The following is a 27,586-nucleotide window of genomic DNA, read 5'->3' on the forward strand; positions in this document are numbered from 1 at the left end:
CATATAACTTTGCATTTACATGAAACATTTTTGTAAAGATTCCTAAGAAACTGTGAACAGTAGTTGTCTCTGGAGCAGGAGACACACTTATTTTTCACTATATGCCTAATGATTCTGTGTGAATTTTTTTATCACGTGTTTTTAAATTTTTCCATTAAACTAGTTAATTAAAAATGACTGAGACAATACAACATGGGCATTTCTCCCATGCTACTATATAGTACACCATTTTGCCCTGATCATTGCCAGGTGCTGTTTAGATACTTCCCACAGCTCCCTGATAAGGAAACTGAGGCAACTTGCCCAAGGTCACACAGATATTAAGTGGTAGAGCAGGGATTTGAACCCGTGCAATCTGGCTCTGAAGCACATACTCTGAACCACTATGGCAATGCAGCCTCTCTCATTCTTGTTAAGGGATGCAAAGTGTATTCCATAAAGTGATTGTCATACTTTTTTACCCTTTCCTCCTTGATAGAAATTCTGGTTGTTTCTAGGGTTTTGCTATTACCTACCTACCACACTGCAGAAACACCCTCGCGATTAACCTTTGTGCTCTTGTGTAAACATATTTATAAGAGAAGACCTGGAAGTGAAACCATGGCATCATCTAAAGCTTGATAGTTATTATCAAATTGCTTTCCTTTTTTTTTTTTCTTTAACCAAAAAGAAAAACCCTTTGTCTTTGTATGAGAGAGGAAGTAGCCCCAAGTCTGGTAGCTGGAAAAGGGGAATTTCAGTCCTAGTATTAAACAGTATGAGCAGAGACAATGGCCTGTGTGTTTTGTGAGGTCAGGAATTGTCTTGCTCATCTTCGTTCAACAAATATTTATTGTGCCCTTACTAAGTGCTTCTGGACAATGGTGAATACAGTGGACATGGTCCCTGCCCTCATGCAGCTGATAGTCTGTGGAGAGAGAGGCATTAATAAAGTTATGTGAAAGTTTTCATTTTCACAAAATGAAAATATAATAACAAGCTTCGATAAGTGCCATGAGGAGAAAAAATGCGGTGCTATTGGAAGGAATAACAGAGTCCTTCTTTAGAGAAAGTGGTCAGGAGAGGGCTTTCTCGGGAAGGAACATTACACTGGAGATGAAGGAAGAGTAGAGATCAACAGAAGAATGGAGGGCGCTAGGTTGTTTCCCAGCACCTAAAAAGGTTGTGGTTGGTGGAGTGAGGGCACCTAGAGCCTTCGGTACCACTGAAGGGTTTTAAGCGAAGTATTGATCTGATTTTTGCAGTCTCCCTGGCTGTTGTGTAGGAACTGCATTAGAACAGTAGCAAGAATTCAAGTGGGGAAACCAATTAGGAGGTTTTTGCAAGACAGGAGAGAGATGACAGTGGTTAATCTAAGGTGATGGAGGAGGAACCTATAGATTATAAGGGTCTCAAAAGACATATTGATTGACTGCAATGCATGGACCTTATTTAGATCCTGATTTTTTTTTAAGTAAAAAAAAAAAAGGGAAATATCAGAGTTACAATTGGAAATTTTAACAGAATATTTGATATTAAGAAATCTTTTTAAAGATTTTTTTGATGCGGACCATTTTTAAAGTCTTTATTGAATTTGTTACAATATTGTTTCTGTTTTATGTTTTGGTTTTTTGGCCGCGAGACATAGGAAATCTTAGCTCTCCAACCAGGGATCAAACCTGCACCCTCTGCACTGGAAGGCAAACTCTTAACCACTGGATCGCCAGGGGAGTCCCAAGAATTTTTTTTTTTTTAATTTTAGGTGTTTCATTAGGTTTCCCACTACTCCGCTTCAGGATTAAAGTGTTGGAAATTATTCAAAAGATAATTTAGAAATATAAACTGAAATATTAATGAACAATATGTTATATATAGCATTTTGTAAAGTTTAAAGTAATAGACAGCATTAAGAACCCTGGGACAAACCCCAAAGCAGAACACTATTGAGAGTGAAAGGCAACAAGAGCTACAAACCTGGATTTCCCTAGCAAGGTGAGGTTGCTCGCCTTGATACTCTTGTTGCCTTATTTAATTTTTCGGAAATTGTATCCTGATGTGTTTGTTTGTTTGATTCTTTTTTTTTTTTTTTTTTTTTTGCGGTACGCGGGCCTCTCACTGTTGTGGCCTCTCCCATTGCGGAGCAGCCTCCGGACGCGCAGGCTCAGCAGCCATGGCTCACGGGCCCAGCTGCTCTGCGGCATGTGGGATCTTCCCAGACCAGGGCATGAACCCGTGTCCCCTGCATCGGCAGGTGGACTCTCAACCACTGCGCCACCAGGGAAGCCCTATTTGTTTGATTTTCAAAGTAACCAGGACATACTCAGGAAATCACACTTGGGAATAGTTAAGCTCTTGCCATGTCGAGGAATCACTCAGTTATCTTCTCTCTCCTTTTCCCCATCCTGAGTCGGATGGCCCTCTCTATGGCTCTGCGACAGTGATTTTCAGTGCTGGGGGCTGGGACAAGGCTAGGATTTTGCTCCTCCCCACCCCCACCCACCAAGAGACATTTGGCAATGTCTGGAGACATTTTTGGTTGGCACAACTGGATCTGGGGCAGTGCTACTGGAATCTAGTGAGTAGATGCCAGGGATACGGCTCAACATCCTACCATACACAGGACAGTCTCTCCACTCGCCAAAGAAAGAATTATCAGGCCCAAAAAGTCAATAGTGCCAAGGTTGAGAAACCCTGCTGTATAGCACTTTGTCATAGCGCTTCATAAAGACAACCAAAACTGTCACCTGGTTGGCCTTCCCAGCTAGACTGGCAACTCCAAGAAGACAGGCGATACATGTATCTTGAGTGTTTGGAATATAGTTGACACTTAATAAGGATTGAAAGAAGGTGGGAAGGTACATCCAGGTTCAAATTTAGGGCCCTGTGAGATCATGCTGCTTGTGATCAGCCACTTGATAAGCATTTCATTCATTCAACATTTAGCATATTTATTAAGCACTTACTATGTACTAGCAGTGTTTGATGTTGGGAATACAACAATGAGCAAGACAGAGTCCCTGCTCAATGAAACTTATTCCTATAAAGGAAGACAAACAATAAGCAACGAAACAAGATGATTTCAGACAGTGATAAATCTTATGAAGAAAATAAAAGTATAATGCAACAGTGAATGATGGGGCAAGGACAGCACGGTCTAGGTTGGGTGAGCAGCTGCCATTTGAACTAATGATGAGAATGTGCCAGCCACTGAAAGCTCTAGGCTAGGGAGAGGACTGATCCAGGCAAAGACCCTGAGGCCAAAATAGAGTGGCCTGTTCAATGAAGACCAAGGGAAGAGGGCCGGATCACTTGTGCCATGGAAACGTTTGGATTCTATTCTAACTGAAATTGGAAGCCTGACATGTTGTTAAAAGATCACTCTGGCTTCTTTGGGAGAATGTATGAAACATCTATATTCAGAGTTTAAAATACTTCAGTCACATTCTCGGCTACTTCTTGCCAAAGGGGAAACTTCCCATATCCAGGAGGGGGCGCTCTAGGCGCCGGGTCAACAGACTCAGCACTGTGGTTCTTTTCGAGAAGTCGGTCGCTTCCGGGAGCGGCTGCGTCTCCCTTCCTCTCTATCCGCCCGTCTCTGTGGTAGCCGGGTGCCGGGGCCCCTCCCCTCTTCGGCGGAAGCGAGTTCTTTGGACTCTACCCTGAGCGGACCCGGGGCCTACCGGGTTCCCGCGTCGGTCGGATTCCGGGTCATGGCGGTCCGGGGGCCCGCGCCCCGGGCTGGCGCCCGGTGAGTAGGGCGACTGGGGAGGAGGACCGGGCCTCGGGGCGTCCTACTCGGGGCTGTGTGGGGAAGGAGCACCTTCCGCCCTCATAACATACTGTGATTTTTTTTTTTTAACTTTTTACTCAACATGGTGTTTTTGAGATCATCCATGGTATAATAATCTAGTTTTCACTTCTGAGTGCTGCATGGTGCTACGTAAGTGCGTTAGACCCCAGTTTACGTATACATTACCCTAGTGACGGACAATTAGATTGCTTCCAGTTTTTAAGCACCACTTGCCTCCTTTGTGGATATGGGTGATCTTTGGAGTATCCATCCCAGGGTAGGATGCTAGGTCACTTAATTCTGCTAAATTTGTTCTCTGGAATGGTCACACCAACTTTTCAACAGCATTGCTTAAAGGTTCCTGTTTCTTCTTAACGACCGACACCCTACCCTGCCGCCCAATGTTTGGTATTGTTTGGTTTTCTAATGTTTATCGACCTGATTAGTGTAAGGTGGTGTCCCATTGTGTTAATTTTCCTCTATTAAGCATTTGGGTTTCCCCTTATTTATATCCTTTTCCCACTTTCTATGGATTTCCTGTCTTCCTGATGCAGTCATTACTTATATGGACTAGATTTTATTACCTTGTTTATTTTCCACTCTGCAAGTAACTTCTCCAAGTCTTTTAATCTGTGGCACTATGTTGAACAAAAATACTTAATTCTAAGTTAAATCTGTTAGTTTTCCTGCATTATAGTTTTTGGTTTGGGGGTCTTATTTGAGAAATACCTTCCATTATATTTTCATTAAGATATTTCTACATTCTATTAACTAAGTAATGTTACTTTTCACATTTAGATTTTTAATCCATTTGGAGTTTTTAAAGTTTATTTTTATACATAGTTTGAGGTAATGACGTAAATTTTCCTCTACCGTATTCAATTAATGACAAATTAATTAATAATTAAAAATTAGAGAAGCTGTATAGCATAGTTAAGAGCACAGAGCCAGGCTGCCTGTGTTCAAACCCTAAGGCTGCCACTTATCAGGTGGGTGACAAGGCAAGTTACTTAACCTTTTTACCCTCAGTTCCTCATCTTTAAGGTTGTGATTATTAAATGAATTAATACACATAAAATGTGTAGAACAGTACTGGGCACGTAGTATGGGTTTGGCATATAATGTGTGTTTAATATGCCCTTTCTTGTGATATAATCTCTATTATGTGCTCACGTAAACATAGGTGAATTTTTTCGTTTTGGTCTTTCTGTTCCATGGTCTTTTTGTTCCTGTGTTCATACCACACTTTGTTATTACTCCAACCCTGTAATATGATATGTCTTAATAACCTGATGGTTTACGTGGGTTTCTTCCTCCTCCTTTCCTGTTCCTCACAGTTGTCCTGACCTATTCATGGACCTTTATATTTCCATATACAGTTCCTTAAAGAACTCCTGGTTTTGACTGGTATTGCATCGCAGTTACAGACTTCTATTAGAAATGAAGTCTTTCTATTTAAGTCTTCTTTCACATCCTATAATAGAGCTTTCGGTTTTTCCTCCAAACTGTCTTATACATTCTTTTTTAAAGTTAATTCCTGGATATTTTATGGTTTTTCTGTACTTTTTTTCTGTAAATAACATCTTATTTTCTTTATATTTGCTAGTTGGTTATTGTTGGTTATTGATACTTGTGTGTTAACCCTGTATCTAGCAACATTGCTGGACTCCTTTTATTTCTAACGTTTTGTCTATTTAAAAAATAACATTTATTTTGGCTGTGCTGGGTCTTAGTTGAGGCATGCCTGTGGGATCTAGTTCTCCGACTAGGAATCGAACCCAGGCCCCCAGCATTGGGAGCGTGGAGTCTTAGCCACTGGACGACCAGGGAAGTCCCACTAACATTTTGTCTATAGCTTTGCTGTGTTTCCTATGTAAATGATCACATCATCTGAAAATAATGACAATTTAATCTCTTCTTTCATTCCTTTTACCTCATTTCTTTTTTTTTCTTTATTGCTTTAGCCAGGATCTTAAAATCCTTGATGTAGTGGGTTTCCTTGTCTTGTTTGTGACCAAAAAAGAGGATGTGGCTAAAGTTTATTAATTTAGCTATAGGTTTTTGGTAAATAACCTTTCATAGCATTTATCAACTTAAATTCCTTTTTATCCCCTGGTCTGTTTCCCTCCTACCATCTTCAGCATTCGTAAACCGTTCTTTCTGCATGGCCTGCGCCCTGCCCACCAACAGCTGTAGATAAGCTTGGTAACTGCTCTCTAAGGCTCCGTTGTCCTTTTAGGACTCTGCTTCTCCTGCTTCTCTTCTTCAGGCCCAGGTTAGATCTGCAATTTTTCCAGCGGTTCCTGCAGATACAGAAGGTTTTGTTTCCCTCTTGGTCATCACAGAATGCCTTGATGTTCCTGACCCTTTTGTGTGTGGCCCTACTGGGTGAGTGAATGAGCCCAGGCCGGTGGGGGGGAGGGCAGCCCTGGTTTGAGGTCCTTCTCCTTCTGTGCGGTGTTGATGAGGCAAGGCCTCAAGAAGAAGCCTCCCTTGTCTTTTCTCAGCCCTCATCACTGATTCCTGACTCCTCTCCTTCCCCCCAGAACAACTGGTGATCTACCGGGTTGGCTTGATTCCCAGTCAGTACTTTGGGGTCCTAGGAAACAAAGATTTAAATGGGTTTAAGACCCTGACGTTCCTGGCTGTTGTGCTCATCGTCCTCAACTCCATGGTAAGGTCTTCTCCCTGTGTCTCTCTTCCTCTCCAGCCTAGTGTGATGCCTCTCCAGTGCCCAGTGGACTTAGCCACCAGGAAGCAGGAACCAAGCTGTGGGTGTGTGTTCCCTCCCTCTTCTGGGAACATGGGGTCAAAACTCTAGGCAGGGCATTGATCTTGCCGTTGGCCCACATGGGACCAATTCCCAGAGTGTTACGAGCTCCTGGGGCTTGGCCACAGGGTTCTGGTTTAATCCAGCATTTGGTGGAAATGATGCTTGTCCCTTCCATTCCCAGAACTCTTGCTTCAGGGTGCTCAGAGCACTTGAAAACTGGGCTCAGCAGCCAGAGCTGCTGCTGTCCTCTGGGGGGGCCGAGGCTGTGCCTGAGCCTGGCACTTGTCACATCTCCCAGCCTTTGCACCTGCTGCTCTCTTGCAAAATGGCCTCCTTCCCCCACCCCTTGTTCACTCGCTTAACACCTGCTCACTTTTCACGATTCCTCCGCTGTCACCTCCTTCAAGTCCTCCTCAACTTGTCCTTCATGTTTCCTCCACCAAACTCTGCCCCTTCGACTCCTGATCCTTTGAGTTCAGCTCTGCACTAACAATCCTTACACCCTTGTGATTGTCTGTGCCCTCACTAGACTGTGAGCTCATTGTTACTTCCCTCGTGCTTAGCGTACAGGGGCTCCATAAACGGAATGATGAGAGTCAGGGCTCTTTTAGGGCTCAAGCCTAATGCTCTCTGTCAGGCTGCACTACCTGTTTTCTTGGGGAAGCCACTTCTCATCACACTTTGGCACTTTTGATGGGTCTTCGGTCAGTAAACACCTATGGATTCAAACCCTGTGCCAAGTTTTGGGGGACAAAAAAGTAAGAACATAAGTGGAATAGAAGATATTGTTCCCAATCTCCAGAAGCTCATGTGCTCTGGAGATGTAAGACAATACCCTGTAGAGGAGGCTAGAAGGCCTTGCCTTTGGTAAGCCCTTCAATATTTGGTGCAGTCAATAAACACATGAGTGAATGAGGAAGGGATGAATCCCATGACTTGACGCTCTAACAGGCTCAAGTGCTGAGTGGACAGCCGAATGGGCTGGGACTGGTCAGCAGAGGCTTTCTGCCAGCCTGAGCTTGGAGCTGAGACTTGGTAGAAAGAGACTTGCACCTCTCCCTTCCCCTTGTCTCCCCCGCTGCACAGCTGAAGAGCTTTGACCAGTTCACCTGCAACCTGCTGTATGTGAGCTGGAGGAAGGACCTCACCGAGCATCTCCACCGCCTCTACTTCCGGGGCCGCATGTACTACACCCTCAACGTGCTGCGGGATGACATCGATAACCCGTAGGCACCCCCCCTCAGTCCTTGCTACCCTCTGCGTGGTTCGTCCACCTGGGCTGGCACAGCCCTGGAGACCCCCTGCGGCAGACCCCATGAGGTCATCCACCATTATCTGCAAATGTTGCTGCCCAGAGCCAAGGGGGAAGGGTGCCCTGCAGAGGACCCCGGAGAGGCTGCAGGGCTGAGGTCAGGGAGCTAAAAGGAAGAGGCCAAGAGCAGCTCCCTTTTGTCCACTTCACATCCTGGGCTTCCAGATAAGGCACCCTCTGAAGACAGTGTCCTTGCTAGAAAAAGCTAGAAGAGCAGCGCTCCAGTTTTCAGCAGTAAAAAACTACTGCTGTCTAGGACTCAGTCTGGGATTCCAGTCACCATTCTATCACCTCTCTTAGGTTCACTAAGCCCCAGGTTCCCTTACAGATGAGGCAGCTGAAGCCCAGAGAATGCAAGTGACTTGCCAAAGCTCACGTCTCACTGGGAATAGGAGTCGTTGTGGCCTTGGTGGTGGGATGAGACACGTGGGGTCTCTCTTCACCCTCTCTTCCCTCCCTGCTTCGCACCGTCCCAAGCACTTTGTTGCCTGACGCAACCTCTCCTCAGCTCAAGTGGAGCTTTGCAGCAAAGACTCTTAGGAGGCTGCTGCTGCTTCTTAACCTTCTCTTCTAGGCCTCTTCTCCACATTTTTTTTTTCCCTTGGCCGCACCAGGCACGTGGGATCTTAGCTCCCCAACCAGGGATCAAACCCGTTCCCCCTGCATTGGGAGAACAGAGTCTTAACCACTGGACCACCAAGGAAGTCCCTAGGCCTCTTCTCTATGGCTCAACCTGTACAAAACTTCCACAGCCAGATAGCTAAATGGGGGCAGGCTCAGGCTCGTGAGAGAGAGGTTGGGAGGAGTGAGGTAAATGATGTAGCTTTCCTGATCATCCGGAAACTCGGATCCTCTACCCTCGGGTTTTTCTTTGGCTCTGCTCAAAGCTGGCTCAGAGCCCTTGTGTGCTGGACCTTTCAGTTGCCATTTTTTCTGAGGGGTAGACGGAGGCACCATAGGAAGCAGCTCTTCAGAACCCTGTTTGAAAGTCCTAAGGGTCTCGTTGCCTCTAGGAAACGAGCCTTTGTCTGGGTCCACCTTCCCACGGGGTCATTGCTGACAGCACTGAAAGGCAAGGTCAGAATAAGAGGTAGCCTGGAAGTGCCTTAGCTCTCTCAACCCTCAAGCCCAGCTCCCTGGGCCTAGTCACTCTGTGTCATTGGCTCCAGGGACCAGCGCATCAGCCAGGACGTGGAGCGGTTCTGCCGGCAGCTCAGCAGCGTGGCCAGCAAGCTGATTGTCTCCCCCTTCACCCTCATCTACTACACCTATCAGTGCTTCCAGAGGTGAAGGCTCTCTTCCTGCCAGAGCCCTTCCTCCTCCCCTGCCTGGTGGTTCCCCAGAGTCCCTCACTCACACATTGGGCGGGAGTCAGCTCTCCCTGGTCAGGGTCCACGAGAGGCTGGTCTTCCCTCCCTCCCACCTGCACCCCAGGAAGTCTTCCTGTCTTGCATGCTTGGGCCCCTGCCCTCCCTGTGGCCCTGCGGTGTGTCAGTGTCAAGGTACCAGATGCCCCCGCACAGGGCTCTGAGATGGGACAGGGGGCTGCCCAAAAAGGGGCAGGAGTCAGAGCAGAGGCCTGTGGTGATATGTGGCTCCCCACACCCTCCCTCTCTCTGCCTTTCAGCACCGGCTGGCTCGGGCCTGTGAGCATCTTTGGGTATTTCATTCTGGGAACCGTGGTGAACAAGATGTTGATGGGTCCCATTGTGGCAAAACTGGTGCAGCAGGAGAAGCTGGAGGGGGATTTCAGGTGTGTCTCCCTTGCTTGAGGTTTCTGGGCCAGGCATAATGGTTAGGGACTGGGATCTGGAGAAAGGCTGCCTAGGTTTAAATCCCAGTTAGGCCAGTCACCAGCCGTATGGTCTTGGGCGGGGTCTTTAACCTCTCTAAATTTCGGTTTTCCCATCTGTAAAATGGGGACGGTACTGACAGAGTTGTAAGGAGGATTAATGAGATCATACATGAGAAGCACTGAGAACGGTGACTGGTTGGCCGCCATCATCATCATCGTCGTCCCTTGGCCTTCTCACATGCTTCTGTTCCGGCCACCCTTATTCTGGTCAGCCGATGGGTCCAGCCCCTACTCTGTGCTTCTTGGCCTCCTCCTTCAGACCCGGCCCTGGGAAGAAGAGGAGCCGTGGCAGGCCTGCACCTGTCCTCTTCGGAGAGGCAGGTGGCTGCCGTGTCTGCAGGTCTCCTGCCATCCCTCCCGGGCCTGGAATTTCCCACCCTGTGACAGGCCAGGGAAGGGTCGGGCTGAGGCAGCCGCAGTCTCGGAGTGGAGCCAGGCTGCTCTTTGCCTGGAGGTCTTGATCCAGGACTCTGAAAGGAGACGGACCCGTCCTGCCCACTGTCCGCACACATTTGCTTTCGGCCTTCCCAGGTTCAAGCACATGCAGATCCGGGTGCATGCTGAGCCTGCTGCTTTTTTCAGGTGAGTCTAGCGGGGATAGTTTCCCTTCTGCCTTGTCAGAGCTGCTAGTGGAGATGGTGGAGAAGTAAACAACCCCCGCACCGTCACCAAGGCCAGGGGCCAGGCGTCCTCACACTTGGCTGTGACCCTCTCCCCTTATCTCTCACTATCCTCGTCTGCCTCATCCTTAGGTCCATGGATTTGCTTCTGAAACTGGTTCTTCCTTTTCGTGGCCTGGCATGGGGCCTAAATTTGTTCTAAGAATGAAATGAGTGAATGCTTCCTCATCTTACTAATGACTGTAAGGCATTGCCTCTGCCTCTGCTTTTCTGTCTGTAAAATGGCTTTCTGCCAGTGCCTGACGTCCAAGGCTGATCCGTTGTCTCTGTAGCCTGGGAGGGAATGGAGCCTCTCAGCTCAGAAGACCTGCTCGCCACAGACACTGTCCTAGTGGAGCAAAGTGGTCTCCTGACAGCAGCATTGTGAAACCCCATTCCTTCCCCCGGGGCCAGGGTAGGTCCCTGCACTCTGCCTCCTATGAGGACTCTGGATTCAGTATTTGGATTGACAGTAAGGGCCCAGAGGTTTGTGTTTAAGGAGTAGAAGTTACTCCTTGGATCACCTGGATCTAATAGCCCTGGGACTTTGCTCTTCTGTCCGTCTCTGCTGCAGTTTGTAGCTGCCACCACCTGGGGGCACCAAGGATACCGGGGACCTATGAATGGGGCAGGTCGTGGGGGCCAGGTAGGGCTGGGCCTGCGCTAGGTTTTTTTTGGATTCTTCAGTCACTCTGCTCATGAAGCTTTGGGCCCTGGGGAAAGCAGGTTGATGCTTGGAGCTCCGAGTGTGTTTTCCTGCAGCCTCTCTGTCCTTCATGCAAAATCTGAAACGTTTCCTCTGTCCTCCCCCAACCTTTCTGCCTGGAGAATTTCTGCCCATCCTTGAAGCTCCAAGTCACCTCCTCCTGGGCACCTTTCCAGACTCCCTTAGGGGTCACGCCTATTTGCTTCCATAGCCCTGAAGACACACGGCTTACGTAACACTTTCCATGTTCCAGGTGAAGAATGCAGCGCGTCTGCCTGCCCCCCTGAACTGGGAGCTCCTCGAGGACAGGGGCTCTTTTGTCCAAAACTGTTTCGCTGGCTACCTAGCACCAAGCCTGCCGCCTAGTGACTGCTGCGTGTATATTTTTTTAATAATAGCAGCTCTTTTTCATTGGGAGCCCCTCATGTGCTTGGCGCTTTGCATTCAGAAATTCTCACTCTAGCCTATTACGTAGGTATTATAAGCTCCATTGTATAGATGAGCAAACTGAGACTCAGAGGCTTAATAACCTGTCAGTGTTACCCAGCTAGTAACTGGCCAGAGCCAGGATTTGAATCCAGTCTTCCCAGTCTAGAGTTCATGGTCTTTCTGCAGACAATACCATGTTGACTGAATGAAGCAATGGCTGGCTGCTGTTGGCCGAAAGGGTCTGAGGGGAAGATCACTTGGGTGGGCTTGGTCGCTAAAGAGGAGTGTGAGGAGGGGGGCTCAGGCTCTCCAGGCCCCGTGGACATCCCGGCCTTTCTCATCAGAGCTGGGCACGTGGAGCACATGAGGACAGACCGCAGGCTGCAGAGACTCCTTCAGACCCAGAGGGAGCTGATGTCCAAGGAGCTCTGGCTGTACAGTAGGTGCAGGGAGCCCCGGGAGGCAGGAACCACCGTGGTGGCAGGGAGCCTGCTTCCCTCCCCACAACTCCCTCCTCCCTCTCTGCACTGATCAGTTTGCCTTTGCCATGAATGACCTCAGGAGAGTGAGGATCCCCAGAATAGCTTGACCATGCTTGGCTTCCCGTTCCCTCGGAGCACAGGATTGCTTCCCAGGTCTCTCACCCTAGGTCTTTCTGTCTTCCGCAGTCGGCGTCAACATGTTTGACTATCTGGGCAGCATCCTGAGTTACGTCGTGATCTCAATCCCCATTTTCAGCGGCGTCTACAGAGACCTGAGCCCCACAGAGCTCAGCACCCTGGTCAGCAAGGTGAGAATCCCTTCTGGGGACCCCCTCATGCCATCCCCCCTGCCCTTTGGCCCAGCACCCAGGGCCTTGGAGTCAAGGCCCGTGCGCACTGCCCTCTGTCCTGTCCAGAACGCCTTTGTATGCATGTACGTCATCAGCTGCTTCACCCGGCTCATCGATCTCTCCACCACGCTCTCCGATGTGGCAGGCTACACACACAGGTGAGGCTGCGTCCGGCCCCTCTAGGCACGCCCACAGGTGAGGCTGCGTCTGGCCTCTCTAGGTCCTGAGCAAAGCGTGTACCTCAGGGAGAAGTAGCAGAGTGAAAACAGGAGCAGAACAGCTCACCATATACTAATGGGCATGAGAGAGAAAAAGGAGTAACGCCTTCACCTGGGCGCCCAGACCCTCCTCAGGTTTTCACTTCTCGCCCAGGATCGGGGAACTTCAGGAGACCCTGCTGGACATGACCCTGAAGTCACGGGATGGGGAGATCCTGGACGAGAGCGAGTGGGACTTGGCCAGGTGAGCGCTGGGCTGGCGGTGCAGCCTGGTGGTGGAGAATGCAGGCGCTGGAAACACCCTGGAGCCCAGCCTGTTCCCAGCCGGGCAGCAGAGTTAGGTGGAGCAACTGAGCTCTGTCTCATGCCAGGCACGTTGTGAATGTTCACCATCGATGTTGCTGTTCCGGCATCTGTGTTTATTTACACCATCCCCCAGCTGATGGAAACAAAGTACAATCAGCCTGGGCCTGAGTTAACAAAACAAAAATCTGAATTGTATCCCTCCTCTTCCTTTATTCCCTCCTCCTCGCTGAGCCCTGCCGCCAGTCCCCTTCCTTGGGGCATGTCTATTCTTTGTCCCCACTCAGGCCCAGAGGTGTCTTTATTGTATCTTTGCAGGCTCCGTGATGTTTCTGACCTTTCTGTGCATCAAGGATTTGTTCATGTCCTCACTTTTCTTGAGCAAACTACTTAACTGCTCTGTGTCTCAGTTTCTTCGTCTCTATAAAGAAGATGTTAATGGAACCTTCGTCTTAGGGTTGTTGTGGGGATTAGATATCATAGTTCATAGAAAGTGCTTGGACGGAGGCCACAGAGTAAACTTTCAAAAATGGAAACAGGCTGAATTTCAGGGTCTACACTCAACTGTCTTCTTAGGAGCTAATGCCTTAACTGTTGCCTCTGTTCAGAATTAAAGCTTCATGCAGCTCTGAGCCCAGAGGTGGAGCGGGGGCGGGGGCTGGTGGTGCAGGGACTGTGGGGAACTGGAGATGCCTTTCTGTGGGGGAGATGGGCGTCCGTGGAGAGCCAGAAACTCCAAAACTGTGTTAGTGTTTCCGCTCCCATTCTTACATCAGTCACCCGGTGATGCCATGAAAATGCACGTAATGCCACCAACGTTAGAAATGCACAGACGCAGCTCTGCGCCCCTGAGCAGGTTACTCAGCCACCTGACTCGGTTTCCTCATCTGCCCAGTGGGGATAATAGCTGTGGCTCGTGGCTGATAAGACTGATTAAGATCAGTCATGGGCAGGACCTTGCCCAGCCTGCCGCAGAGCAGGTACCCAATCCATCTCTATCAGTTTGCTAGGGCTGCCATGACAGAGTGCCATAAACTGGGTGGCTTAAAGAGCAGAAGTTTATTTTCTCATAGTTCTACAGGTTAGAAGTCCAAGATCAAGGTGTCAGCAGGGTTGATTTCTCCCAAGGCCTTGCTCCTTGGCTTGCAGATGGCCGCTTTCTCACAGTGTCCTTACATGGCCTTTTCTCTATGCGTGTCCACCCCTGGTGTCTCTCCCTCTTCTTAAAAGGACACCAGTCATACTGGACTGGGGCCCTACCCTAAAGGCCTCATTTTAATGTAATCACCTCTTTAAAGACCCTGTCTCCAAATGCAGTTACCTTCTGAGGTACTAGGCGTTGGGACTTCAGTATGTGATTTTTGAGGCCACAGTTCAGCCCATGGCAACCCTCCAGTCCAGAGGTGATGCCCTCAATGAGAAAGAACTACCCCCCTGCCCCCAGCAATACTGACACCGCTTATCTTGCCAACATCTCTTCCCTTCTTGCACCCTAGGGCCCCGGGATGGCCAGCAACAGAGCGAACAGATACAGCTTTTCTCCTTGAGCGGGTCTGCATCTCTGCCCCCTCCTCTAACAAACCCTTAATCAAGGATCTGAGCCTGAAGATCTCTGAGGGGCAGAGCTTGCTTATCACAGGCAACACGGGCACCGGCAAGACCTCCTTGCTCCGGGTTCTGGGTGGCCTCTGGGCGAGCACATGGGGTGAGAGCCAGCCTTCCCTGCTCTGAGCCAGCCTTGGCCTGTGGGGGGTATGTGTGTAAGACTCAAGCCTCTTGTTGGGAAAGCAGAATGAGGGGCAATTACCTTTCTGGGACGTCTTAAAATGGTGCTTCTGTAGGCTCAGTGCAGATGCTCATGGACTTTGGACCCCACGGGGTGCTGTTCCTGCCACAAAAGCCATTCTTCACTGATGGGACCCTTCGGGAGCAGGTTAGCCGGGGCCCACTCCTCCCACCCCTTCCCCCCAACCTGGACCCTGGTGGTGGGACAGGTCTCAGCCCTGGAGAGCTATGGGACAGCAGGTAGGGTATAAAATGAACCAAGCCCAGGAACTCCCTGGCTCTAAGGACTTTTTATTCACGTCTATGGATTAGGCCATGTACTCAGAGCAACTTCTGGGAGCAGGTTAACCTGTGGAGGCCGTAAGCCAAATATCACATGTGTTTGTTGAACACCAACTTGGATTCTGGGGGCCCTGCCCTGCTGTTTGCCAGCCCCGCCTCTCCCACCGGACCCTCAGCCAGGACGCTCCTTGCTCTCCTCAGGTGGAGAGGAGCCTGGCCTCTGGCAGCTCCTGGGGCTGTTTCTGAGGGAGGATAGCTGTGTGCAGCCCCACCTCTCCTTGGCCCTTGCCCCAGGCCCATGTGGTTTCTTCTTTTATCAGGTGATATATCCCCTGAAGGAGATCTACCCGGATTCAGGTGAGCTGAGCTTCTTGAGGATGCAACCTCCCATCCCACCATCTCTTCTCTGTCTGACTGTGGCCTCACCTGTACCTTTTGGAAGAGGCCCCAGCCAGGCTGCTGGTTTCAGGTAGGGTCCCCTCCACCTCCTCCTTTGACTGTTTACTATTCAGAGGTCTGTACCCTGACCTCATCTTTTTCTGTCTCCCCCTCCGGAGGAGAAACACCACTGGAGGAAAGGAAGGGATTACTTCCTTCACTGGGTCCTTCCCGTGTTTATTAAGTGCTGTAACCTGTCGCTTCAGAGCCTTGGCCCACATTCTGGGGTCCCCGGCCATGATGTGCCCCATCTATTCTGGCTACCCAGAGGAGCTGACTTCTTGAAGGCTTCCGTGTTTTGCAGGTTCTGCTGATGATGAGAGGATCATGAGGTTCCTGGAGTTGGCAGGCCTGGTGAGTGAGGGCAGGGACCCTGAGGTCCAAGCCCACCTGGTGGCACTGACCACAGGTGCAGGCCCAGCGGAGCTGGAAGTCTGAGCCTGGGGCAGGGCGATGGGTGTATAAATCGGCAGTGGGAGCTGTTGGCCAGGTACAGGCAACAAGCAGCGTCCACTCTCTAGCAAATTTTAAAACAATAATAAGACTACATCAGCCTGCTTTTTCTGGTCACCACGTTCCAGCAAGTCTAAACAGTGTGGCTGACGGACTGCTCCCCCAGCCCCACCGTGGTACGCGACCAGGGGTAGCTGTGTCTCGGGTGTGTGTGGTGGGACTGAGGAGGTCCTCAGGATAGCAGGAAGCAGGGATGGGCCCTTTCATGGACATCGTTCCCTCTGGGTGTGTTACAGTCCAGCTTGGTGGCAAGGACAGAGGGTCTGGACCAGCAGGTCGATTGGAACTGGTAAGAAGGAGTTTGGGGGGCTCCAGAGCCAGCTCCCCAAAGACAGTGGGTCCCAGAGGCCTGGGCAAGGGGTGAAGTGACTTCTGACCCCAAATTCTAGGGGTTTGCTGGGCTGCTGGGGACCTGGTTCATGTCCGTGGTACAGAATTTTGGCCTTGCCTTGTGTAGGCAGCGGGGCTGTGGTGGAAAGGGGGGTGACATCCATCTGTCCTGGGGCAGCCTGTCTGTGCTGGGAGCCTCTTCCTGCCCAGACCATTCTGTGCAAAAGCCAAGCTATAGCCTCCTTCCTCCAGTGGGCCTCTCTCGTTCCCCTTTCTCAGGTATGATGTTCTATCCCCAGGAGAGATGCAGAGGCTCTCCTTTGCCCGGCTCTTCTACCTGCAGCCGAAGTATGCAGGTGAGGTTCGCTCTGTAGGTACACATGCTAGCCAGGCAACGTTTGCGCTCACAGGTATAGCAGCGTGTGTTCGTGTGCCCCTGGAGAGGCATTGGTATGGGTAGGAGAGCACACCTGTGCCTGGCCAGGTATCTCTGTCCCTGCAGGAGAGGATGGCAGGGCTCTGCCCGTGAGGCAGCAGTGCTTGGCATCCTCAGGTGTATGTTGAAGTGCCAGTTCTTAACCTCTGTGCCAGTGCAGCAGCTGGAGCCAACCTTGAGAGGGGTTCTCATGTTATGGCCGTCAGGCTCGGCCATCAGTGAATGGGCATCCCTCTGCTATGCCTGGCAGAGGTGTGAACTTTTCTAAGGACTGACATCCTTGGGGGGACTAGGATTCCCTGGATTGAGTGGTCCTAGGCAGTGGCTGGTGGATTAGGAATAGGGTAGGAAACTGAGGGATTTTGTCCTGCAGCTGGCAGAATGCTTCCCAGATGGAGCCTAGCTCTCCGCTCCTCTGGCCCACGCTCTCCCTAAGGCAGGGCCCCTGTAAGCCAGAACAGCTTTCAGCCTCCCACCAGGTCCCAGCGAAGGTGGGTGTGGGTTGGAGGAGCAGCAGAGGTGGGTCTGGGGCAGGACTTCATCTCTTCCCACTGAGTTCTGTCCTCAGTGCTTGATGAAGCCACCAGTGCCCTGACCGAGGAGGTGGAGAGCGAGCTCTACCGCATCGGCCAGCAGCTGGGCATGACGTTCGTCAGCGTGGGCCATCGGCGCAGCCTTGAGAAGGTACCCGTGCCCGCAGGATGGCCTGAGGAGGAGAAAGAATGCCAAGGCTGGGCCTGGCCGGGGCCAGAGCCCCCTCAAAATGGAGAGTGGGGATGGCAGAGAGGGCAGGGAATCTGTCACAGCCGGGGCAGCCTGATCTCCGCGTGGTGGTGGTCTTTTGTAGTTTCACTCCTTGGTTCTGAAACTCTGTGGAGAAGGAAGGTGGGAGCTGACCAGAATCAAAGTGGAATGAAGCCAAGACTGGCCACCGGCGGGAGAGCCAAGCCCAGGAGGTCGAGTCCCCAGGAGAGACCAGGAAGGCTGATGGGGCAAGGAAGGAGCTCCAGGTTTGCCTCACAGGTCCCGTGTGGGTAGCACCAGCAGCAGTGGACTCAGCCCACGTGTGGCCCTCCGCAGGACCCTCATCCTGCCAGGGTGCCTCCTGCTGCCTCAGCCAGAGCTTCGTACCCTTGACGTGCTAATTACTTCACATATGACCTCAGATCGTGTTTCCTAAAGAAAACCTGAAAGTGTGGGATCTATAAGAAATGCAGGGTCAAAATGGAGAGTGTATCAGACTTGGAGTCAAGAGATCCAGGAATCTTTTAGAATACATCAATTTTGCAACAGTAGATTTTTAACTTTAATCAACTATTTAAATTTTATAACTTTTTTAAAAGAAAAGATAAACATGTTTTTAAACTTGCAGCTTTCCCCTTTTTTTCTTTCTTCTTCATCATAAGATGATCTTTTTTTTTTTTTTTTTTTTTTTTTGGCCACGCCATGCGGGATGCAGGATCCATGCAGGATGTGAGATCTTAGTTCCCCAACCAGGGATCAAACCCGTGCCCCCTGCAGTGAAAGCATGGAGTCTTAACCACTGGACCGCCAAGGAAGTCCCTAAGATAATCTTCTTAATTGACTCTCCGGGCTTGTCTTTGAGAGCCTGGGGGGTGGGAGCAGCACTCTCCACTGTGCTGGATCCTTCTGCCCGTAGGTTCTTCACTGGCATCTCCCACTTACCCATTGCCAGTTGTCCCTCAGCCACTAACCTCGAGGGCCCTTCAGCTTTTCTTAACCCAGATGAAAATAAATCCCGTAATATTTTTAAGTTAATTCATTACTTAAATGCATTTTTAAAAATATAAATTTATTAATTTATTTATTTTTGGCTACGTTGGGTCTTCGTTGTTGTGTGCGAGCTTTCTCTAATTGTGGTGAGCCGGGGCTGCTCTTCGTTGTGGTGCGCGGGCGTCTCATTGTGGTGGCTTCTCTTGTTGCGGAGCATGGGCTCTGGGTACGCGGGCTTCAGTAGTTGTGGCTCACGGGTTTAGTGCTCCGTTGTATGTGGGATCTTCCCCGGACCAGGGCTCGAGCCCATGTCCCCTGCATTGGCAGGCAGATTCTTAACCACTGCGCCGGCAGAGAAGCCCCCTAAATGCATTTTTAAAGGAAAGTTTACACTTGATATAAATAGAAAGTAACTGTAAAAATTAATACAAATAATGTTATGAAATGGCAGCTGCATACTGCACCTGCAAAGACTCTACACCTGAGGCTTGCTCTCTGTACAAAGGGAGGTTAGGGATGTTACAGAGGAGTTAGACATACTAGCACCCAACTGAGAATCTTCTTAATAGATTTGGGGAAATGGAATGGGAACCGCAAGGGAAGTGATTTTCTCTCTCTAAGACGAGGTTCTTTAATGTCTCTTGATACCACTGAAAATGATCCTAGATGCGGGGTGGAGCTCCAGACTTGGGGAGATGTCGCCCTGGATAACGTGTCTAACCCCCTCCCTCCATGGTGTGGCTGGCATGGAGGCCTCAAGCCTGTTTTCAGCTCTGCCCCATATGGGTGCTAAAGCAGTGTGTCCAGGTGCCAAGCTGAGAGAACTCTGGGGTGGGCACCTGACCAGGTCTGATGGTGTGTCTAGTCGCCGGTGAAGCCTCCTTAGGGACCTACAGGATGTCAGCATCGAGAAGGCCCGTGGCAGCCCTTCTCATGGGGCTGAAAGGGACCGTCAAGGTCGGCATCTGCTTCACGAGCCTTCCCATACTTGAATCTCCCAACCATATCCTGCCAGGTGCTCTTCTGGCCTCTGTTCAGACACCTCTAGCATTGGGGGCCATCCATCCTCAAACCCCTCTGAGGGAAGCTCTTCCTTAGGCCAAGGGGAAATGTATCTCCCTCAGGATCCCCCTGACTCCCACCCCTTGGGCATGTTTTAAATTGTGGGGTTCGGGTGTGGAAATATTCCCTCTCTGACTTAATTTCTGTACTTTCATCAATATAGCTGAAGCTCCCCTCAGCCTTTTTGGTGATAGCATTGCCTCACTGACTTGCTTCAGACTCACAAGCTCCTTCAACTCCTAAGCCTTTTTCACAAGTGCTGCTGCTAGCAGATTATTATAGAGACCAAGTTTGTTCCTAACTCAGTCTTTGCACTTGCTATTTCCTCTGCCTCAAACATGTTCCCAGTGCTGTTTCTGTTCTTAATACTCAAATAGCGTCCTCCCTTGCAGAAACTCTGCCAAGAGAAGGCCGTTCTTAGAGGTAGACTGTACCCTTATCCATCATTCATCTCAGAGATGGTGGCTACTTGAAAGTTTTAGGTGAATCGATACAAACCTGCATGAGGAGAAGTCAGGTTATGTGTCCTCAGTGTATGACAAGGACCAAAATGTTTATTTTAAATGTTTTAAAATAAGCCAGGCAAATAATTTCCCAAACTTAAGTCTCATTCTGCCACCCAGGAATCTACACAGACCCACGTGGATGATACATAGAAATGTTGTCCTTATATCCCTCTCACTCTTCTGCGGAGTCCTGGAGCCATGGGACAGGGCAGAAAAGCAACCTTTTGTTATCTCCATCAAGTGTCCACTTACCTACCGTATCAACATGTGTACCACCCCAGTCATTTTGGGGTGGAGAATAACAAACGAGTCTCTGTTCTGCCACAGCCCACAGGGAGCTGTGCTGTGTGTTCTGCATCCAGGACAGTCTCCCAGGAAGCCAAAGAAGAGCAATGCCAGCTGCCCTCTGTAAAGACTGCCTTTCCAGAAACATTGTCTTGTTGGTGCTATTTCCTTCTGACATCCTGTCTAGGTGTCAGAATGATGGGTGGCCCTGGGCTAAACCCTGGGCCAGGAAGGAACCCCTGGAGGCACAGGGAGTTGTCAGGAGAACTGGTGCCTGGAGAACAAGCCAGCTGAAAGGGAGCCCTGGACTGGGGAGCTGCAGAGACTGTCCTACCAGGAAGTAGGGTAAAGTGTGGACAGGCATCCGGCAGGGGACGTGTGCTGGGGAACACTGTCCTCAAGCCTCTGGCAGGGTGAGCTGGACAACTGGCCAGTAGATTTGCCCATCTGTAAGTAGTTAAGGGTTCTGAGGGTCACATGCCTCTGGGGAAGGTTTCCCTGGGAAAGTCCGAAGACGGGGCAGAGACTTTTACCTAACATGCTATCAGACCCTGACCCCAGGCCCAGAACTGCCAGCCCACAAGGGAGTGAAGGGGGAAACAAAAGCAAGTCTCAGTCTTGAACTGGCGGAGAGATTTGTGCAGAGCTTGCATGCTTAAGGGAAGCCCAGCTCCTGCCACATTCTCTTAAGAACCCTGCGAGGAAGATGCTTCCTTTTCTTTCCTTTTTACCCCAGTTGAAGGGTCTGAGCTCCAGGACCTGAAATGACTTGCTTAGGAATCTCAAGTTCAAAACAGAACTCCTCAGCCTCTGAACCGCCCCCATCTGCTGCATTCATCTTGCCCATCTCAGGGAATGACACTTCCACTGTCCACCCTGAGCTCAGGCTAGAGACCTGAGACCCTCCGGACCTCCTTCCCCATATCCAATCCATCACTACATCCCATGGGTTCTGCTTCCAAAATATATCTGAAGCCCACCTCTGCCCTCCCCCGAGGCCACCACCAAGTCCACCCGGACAACTGTGGCAGCCTTGTCCCTGGTCTCCCTGCTGCTTCTCCCAACCCCCCACATCCTCCACAAAGCAGCCTGAAGGACCTTAAAAATGCAAATTAGATGTGCCCTACATTAAAGTCCAAAATACTGGGCCTGCAAGGCTGCCCTCCCATCCCTCTCCTCGAGCCCATTGGCCTCTTGTCATCAGAGATGGGCCAAGCTGGTCCAGCTGAGAGCCTTGTTGCCATGCATTCCTGGAAGCGCACAAACTACCAAGACTGACTCAAGGAGAAACAAAATCTGAATGGTTCTATAACAAGTGATTGAATCAGTAATCAAAAACCTCCCAACCAGTAATCCTCCCTCCCTCCCCAATAATCTGAGGGCCAGGTGGCTTCACTAGTGAATTCTACCAAACATTTAAAGAATGTTTCATATCAATCCTTCTCAAAATATTCCAGAAAATAGAAGCAGAGGGAACACTTCCTAACTCATTCTATTAGGTCATCATTGCCCTGCACCAAAGCCATATAAAGACATCACAAGAAAACTGAAGACAAATACCCTTTATGAATATAGATGTAAAGATTCTCAACAAAATACTAGTGGACAGAATCCAGAAGTATATTGAAAGCATTATACATCATGATCAAGTGAGACTTAGCCCAGGAATGCAAGGGTAGTTCATATGAAAATCAACATAAAACACCACAGTAGAATGAAGGGGAGAAGCCACATGATCACCTCTATTGGTGCAGAAAAAGTATTTGATAAAATCCAATCCCCTTTTATGATAAAAGCCCTCAATAAACAGACTAGAAGGAAAGGGAATGTTCTAAAAAGGAATTTTCTAAAAAGAAATTTTCTAAAAAGACATATAAAAAACCCTACATCATACTCGGTAAAAGACTGAAAGCTTTGGGGCTTCCCTGGTGGCGCAGTGGTTGAGAGTACGCCTGCCGATGCAGGGCACGCGGGTTCGTGCCCCGGTCCGGGAAGATCCCACATGCCGCGGAGCGGCTGGGCCCGTGAGCCAGCGCGTCCAGAGCCTGTGCTCTGCAACGGGAGAGGCCACAGCAGTGCGAGGCCCGCATACCGCAAAAAAAAAAAAAAAAAAAAAAAAAAAAAGACTGAAAGCTTTCCCACTAAGATCAGGAACAAGACAAGGATGACTGCTTTTACAAATTTTATTCAACATTGTACTGGAGGTTCTGGCCAGAGCAGTTAGGCAAGAAAAAGAAAAGGCATCAAAATTGGAAAGGAGGAAATAAAACTATTTGCAGAAGACATGATCGTATATCTAGAAAATCCTAAAGAAAAAAGACAAAACACAGTATAACAAAGTCAACAAAGGTGCAGGATACATGCAAAAATCAATTGTATTTCTATATACTAGTAATAGACAAAGCAAAAAGGAATTAAGAAAACAATTCTATCAATATTTACAATAACATCAGAAAGAATAAAATTCACTCAGGCGGTGCAAGACTTATACTCTGAAAATACAAAACATTGCTGAAAGAAATTAAAGACCTAAATAAATAGAAAGACATCCCATGTTCATGGATTGGAAAACTTTATTTTAGATATTTTGCAGACTTCTTTATGTATTTATTTTTTTAATATTTTATTTATTTATTTGGCTGTGTCCATGTGCAGGTTTCTCTCTAGTTGTGGTGTGCAAGTTTTTTTTTTCTTTTTTTCTCTCCAGTTGTGGTGCTTGGGCTCCAGAGCGCATGGGCTGTGTAGTTTACAGCACGTGGGCTCTCTTATTGAGGTGCGTGAGCTCAGTAGTTGTGGCGTGTGGGCTTAGTTGCCCCACGGCATGTGGGGTCTTAGTCTTAGTTCCCCAGACCACAGATTGAACCCACGTCCCCTGCATTGGAAAGCAGATTCTTTACCACTGGACCACCAGGGAAGTCACTGGAAGACTTAATGTAGATAAAATGGCAGTATTTCCTAACGAAATACTGGTTCACAGATTAAATGTAACGCCTATCAAAATTCCAATGGCTTTTTTTTTTTGCAGAAATTGAAAACCTGATCCTATAATTTGTGTAGAATTACAAGGGATCACAAATAGGCAAAACAGTCTTGAAAAAGAAGAACAAAGGTGAAGGACTCACACTTCCAGATTTCAAAATTTACTTCAAAGTCAGTAATCAAAACAGTGTAGGAGTACTAGCATAAAAATAGGCTAACATAAAGTTCTGTGGAATAGAATTGAGATTCCAGAAATAAACCCATATATCTAAGTCAAATGATTTTTGTCAAGGGTGCCAGGACCATTCAGTGGGGATAGTGTCTTCAACAAATAGTGCTGGAAAATTTGAAATCCATATGCAAAAGAATGCAAGTGGACCCTTACCTCACACACCAGATACAAAAATTAACTACAAATGGATCAAAGAACTAAATTTTATAGCTAAACTAAACCACTCTTAGAAGAAAACATAGGGCAGAACTTCCTGAATTTGGCAATGGTTTCTTAAATACGATGCCAAAAGCACAAGCGACAAGAAAAATGGATACATCGGACTTCATCAAATTAAAACTTTTGTGCATCAAAGGACACTAGCAGGAAAGAGCAAAATAGTGAAGCAGGCAGTTCCAAACACCCATCCCTCAAAAGGAACATTGAGAAACAAGCAGAAACTGTCAGAACCAACTTTGTCTGAACTGGACAACAGTCAGATTTATAGTGAAGACTGCATCAAGACAACTTCAATATGGTAGGTAGGAAAGCTGTGTGGTGTTTTTACTTGCCTTGCCTCATCTCTTCACCAGCTTGGTGGCAGTCGAAGAAAGCAGCCCATGTTCTCAGTATGGGACCCCAGTCCCTGATTCCAGAGAAAGCAGAGCAGACCTTATTCACAAATTATTGTTTGTTCTAACCTATCAGGGGCTAGAAAGACTGACAGGTGCCCTTCTCTGTCTTGCCTGACTTGGAACTCACTCAGGGCAGAAAAATAGTAGGCATTGCTCAAAAACTTTGTAAGGTGGGGGACTTCACTGGCAGTGCAGTTGTTAAGGTTCCGTGCTTCCGCTGCAGGGGGCGTGGGTTCTGTCCCTGGTCCGGGAGCTAAGATCCCACATGCTGTGTGCCATGGCCAAAAAAACCCCCAAACACCAAAAAACAAACAACCTTTGTAAGGTGAACAAAATCCTGCAGCCACCTGAAGCAAAGATTATGCTTAAGACATACAATAGGACCACCTAAAGCCTGGGAAGAAATACTGGGGAGTCTCTTTGGGAAATTGGGGTATTCTAAAGTGACCCTGTGTACTACAGAATTTAGAAAGCCACATGCATGGCTAGGACAGGATGCATGTTTGGAAAAGTCCTGAGAAGACCCTAAGCTTTCACCTCTGGCGGGTCACTGGGCTTGGTTCAAGCAGGAAATAAAGGCTAAGGCAGAGTTTAAACTGCCTGGCTAAATGCTAAAGCAGTGGCCGGAAGAGCCAGTCTGTAAAGACTGGAAGAGATGGGGTGTTTGTTTCCTTTTAGCTCCTGGTATTCAAGGAAATCTCTGTGAAAATGCTAGTTGAACAGAGACTTCAAATGAACACACATGACAAGGATGACAGTCTTTACAAAAATAGTTTGGGAAAGTTATCAAACAAACAGAGGACTGCAGTTTTCAATAATCAAAAACAGTAAACTCTGGGGAAGGGAGAGAAGGTGATCTCCAGAGTTACCATATTATAATATTCAAATGTTCAGTTTTCAACAACAACAACAAAAATCATACAAAGAAACAGGATTGTGGTCCATTCAAAGGGGAAAAAATGGACAGAAACCCTCCCTGAGGATGCCCAAACGTTGGACTTTCTAGACAAAGACTTTAAATCAACTGTCTTAAATATGCTCAATTAGCTAATGGGAACCTTAGAGCTGGTTCTAGCTTTGGCTCTGGTGTTAGAGCTGGCAGCTAGCACTGGCTCTACATCTGTAACTGGCACTGGTACTGGAGCTGGAGCTACAGCTGGATGTGGCCCCGCAACTGGTGTGAGAGCTGGTCCAGGAACTGGCTGTATCTCTGAACTAGCTCTGGCCCATAGCTGGCCCTAGCTCTGGCTTTGCTATTAGAGCTGGGGCTGGAGCTGGCACTGGCTCTGGACATGTCAATGGCTCTATCATTGGCTCTGTCGCTGGACCTTGTGCTAGAGCTAGTGCTGGTACTGGCTGTAGCTCTGGAGCTGGCTCTAGTCCTAGAGCTGGTTCTGGCTCTGGCTCTGATGCAGGAGATGCTCTAGCTCTGGAGCTGACACTCAGTATGGCTCTCAGTTGGGGGCAGGTGCTAGAGCTGATAACGCATCTAGCTCTTGCTCTGGAGCTGGCACTGGCTCTAGCTCTAGAGCTGGTGTTGGAGTAGGTGCCACAGCTGTTTTTAGCTCTGGAGCTAGAACTAGGACTGGTGCTAGGGCCGACGCTTGTCCTGGAGCTGGTGCAGGCTCTAGCTTTGGAGCTGACATTGGAGCTGACTCTAGCTCTAGAGCTGGTATTGGAGCTTGTTCTAGCTCTAGAGTTGGCTCTGGCTATACATCTACATCTGGAGCTGGTGCCAGAGCCATCTCTAGCTGTGGATCTGGTGTTACAGCTGGCACTGGAGCTGCCTCTGGACAAGTTGGGCACAGCACTCCAGGTCCGAGTTGGCCAGGTTGAGATGATACACAAAGGCCACCAGCTGCTTCATGCAGGACAAGTCTGGAGGCTGACAGGAATCCTCTGAGTACTGTCCAGCCAGATGCCTAATAGGGAGGGGATGGCACTCAGGTAGGAGGGCAGGTAGCAGAATCAGAGCCCTGGCCTTTCCTTCCACACTGCCTCCTACGGCACCTTTGCAGGGATCTGGGTTCCTACACCTGGCCCTGCCCTGCCAAAGACCTGCCCCATCCTATCCCCAACCCGGCTCTGGCCATCCTGGCAATAGCGGGCCTTGTCACCAAGCAGGGAGCTAGCAAAGAGCCTCGGTCATAGGGTGGTCTCAATAAATGATTGACCAACTCTCCCCTTCTTCAGGAAAGCCTGACATACTTCTCTGTCTGTCTTCCCTGGCCCCCGCCCACTGGAATGTTAACTCCACGAGGGCAGGGAGGGGTTGTGTCTGCTCTGTTCATTACACAGAGTTGGCACATAGTAGGGGCTCCATAGATATCTAATGGATGAGAAAACACGTGGAGTCTGTCCTCTTGCCCCAGTCTTCCTGTAACCAGATAGGGTAGCGGGGGGTCCCTGGAGAAAGAACCAGGCATGGCTTTCTTGACATAAGAGAAGCCATTTTCGGCCTAAGCCATCTTGTGATCTAAGCCTGACCACTATGCCTGCCCTTGAGCAGGTCTCAGTAATTAATAATCGTAAGGAAACAAAAGAATGCAGAAACATTTAATAACCTACAATGGAAAAGAATCTGAAAAGGAAGAGATAGATTAGATAGATAGATAGATAATAGATGATAGTTAGAGATGGAGATGGATAGATAATAGATGATAGTTAGAGATGGAGATGGATAGATATTAAACTGAATCACTGTTCTGTACACCTGAAACTAACACAACATTGTAAATCAACTAGACTTCAATAAAAATATTTTTTTTAATGCAGAAACAAATGACTGTTATCAGGCAAGAAAAGTAACATTGGCAAAGATAACATATCAGTTGTAAAGACTCCCAGTTCTATTTCAGTAGTAAAGATTAGCCTGACGTTCTCAACCACCAGATCAACTGGAACCTAAGGAATGATGTTGACCTTTTCTGACCCTCCTGACTTCAACTAAAGCTCGGACTCTGTCGACCACCCAAGCCTTTTCATGAATATGCATGTACCCTTAGCTTGAAATTTCCCCAGTTTTGCTGTTTTAGGAGACACTGCTTTGGGAAAGATTCCCTGGTGTTCTTACTTGCTGCAAGAATAAGCCCTTCCTTCTCCTGTGCTTTGGCTTGGTTATGTGTTTTGATTTGACACCTACCGAGAGGCAAACCCAGTTTTCAGGTAACACTCCCAGGGCCCTCATGGCACCTCAACCTGTAGCTTGTGTGCTGAGGTGCTGCCTTACTCTCTGTACACAGCGTGTGGTCACATCTTCCCAATGACACTGGGTACCTGAAGGGCAGGGGAGCAGCCTGCCCTAGTCCCATGTGCCACTGAGCACGCACAACTAAGGTTCAAGGCAGACTCGTAAGCAGGTTGCCCACCACACCTCCTGTTCCGGGACCCCCACCCCACCCTCGCAGGTGAAGGGGGCGGGGGTACAAGCAGAGCTGGGATGGGGCTTTGGTGAGACTATGTCTGATGTTTCCTTATGATTAGATTCAGGTTATACAACCTAATCATGAGGAAATACCAGAAAAACTCAAATTA

General features: G+C 48.8%; 1 protein-coding gene across 3 annotated transcripts; it reads left to right on the plus strand.

Annotated features, from left to right (window-relative positions):
• The first annotated feature begins 3,689 nt into the window (after positions 1–3,689).
• On the plus strand, positions 3,690–17,556 carry ABCD4 (ATP binding cassette subfamily D member 4). 3 transcript variants are annotated; one of them, XM_065870948.1, is made up of 19 exons: positions 3,690–3,727; positions 6,039–6,157; positions 6,316–6,443; positions 7,629–7,768; positions 9,024–9,140; positions 9,482–9,607; positions 10,241–10,291; positions 11,848–11,942; positions 12,172–12,293; positions 12,402–12,493; positions 12,708–12,797; positions 14,353–14,561; positions 14,698–14,789; positions 15,244–15,280; positions 15,666–15,715; positions 16,111–16,163; positions 16,484–16,560; positions 17,209–17,324; positions 17,488–17,556. In XM_065870948.1, the coding sequence occupies exons 1-19, from the start codon at positions 3,690–3,692 to the stop codon at positions 17,554–17,556; spliced, it is 1,821 nt and encodes a 606-aa protein (XP_065727020.1). The 3 variants fall into 3 exon arrangements, with proteins under 3 accessions (XP_065727020.1, XP_065727021.1, XP_065727022.1); XM_065870949.1 differs by lacking the exon at positions 9,482–9,607; XM_065870950.1 differs by lacking the exons at positions 3,690–3,727; positions 6,039–6,157; positions 6,316–6,443; ... (2 more) ...; positions 9,482–9,607; positions 11,848–11,942 and having other exon boundaries at positions 10,267–10,291.
• The last annotated feature ends 10,030 nt before the right edge of the window (positions 17,557–27,586 follow it).

Source organism: Phocoena phocoena, chromosome 2 (assembly GCF_963924675.1).
Source record: "Phocoena phocoena chromosome 2, mPhoPho1.1, whole genome shotgun sequence".
Lineage (NCBI taxonomy): Eukaryota > Metazoa > Chordata > Mammalia > Artiodactyla > Phocoenidae > Phocoena > Phocoena phocoena.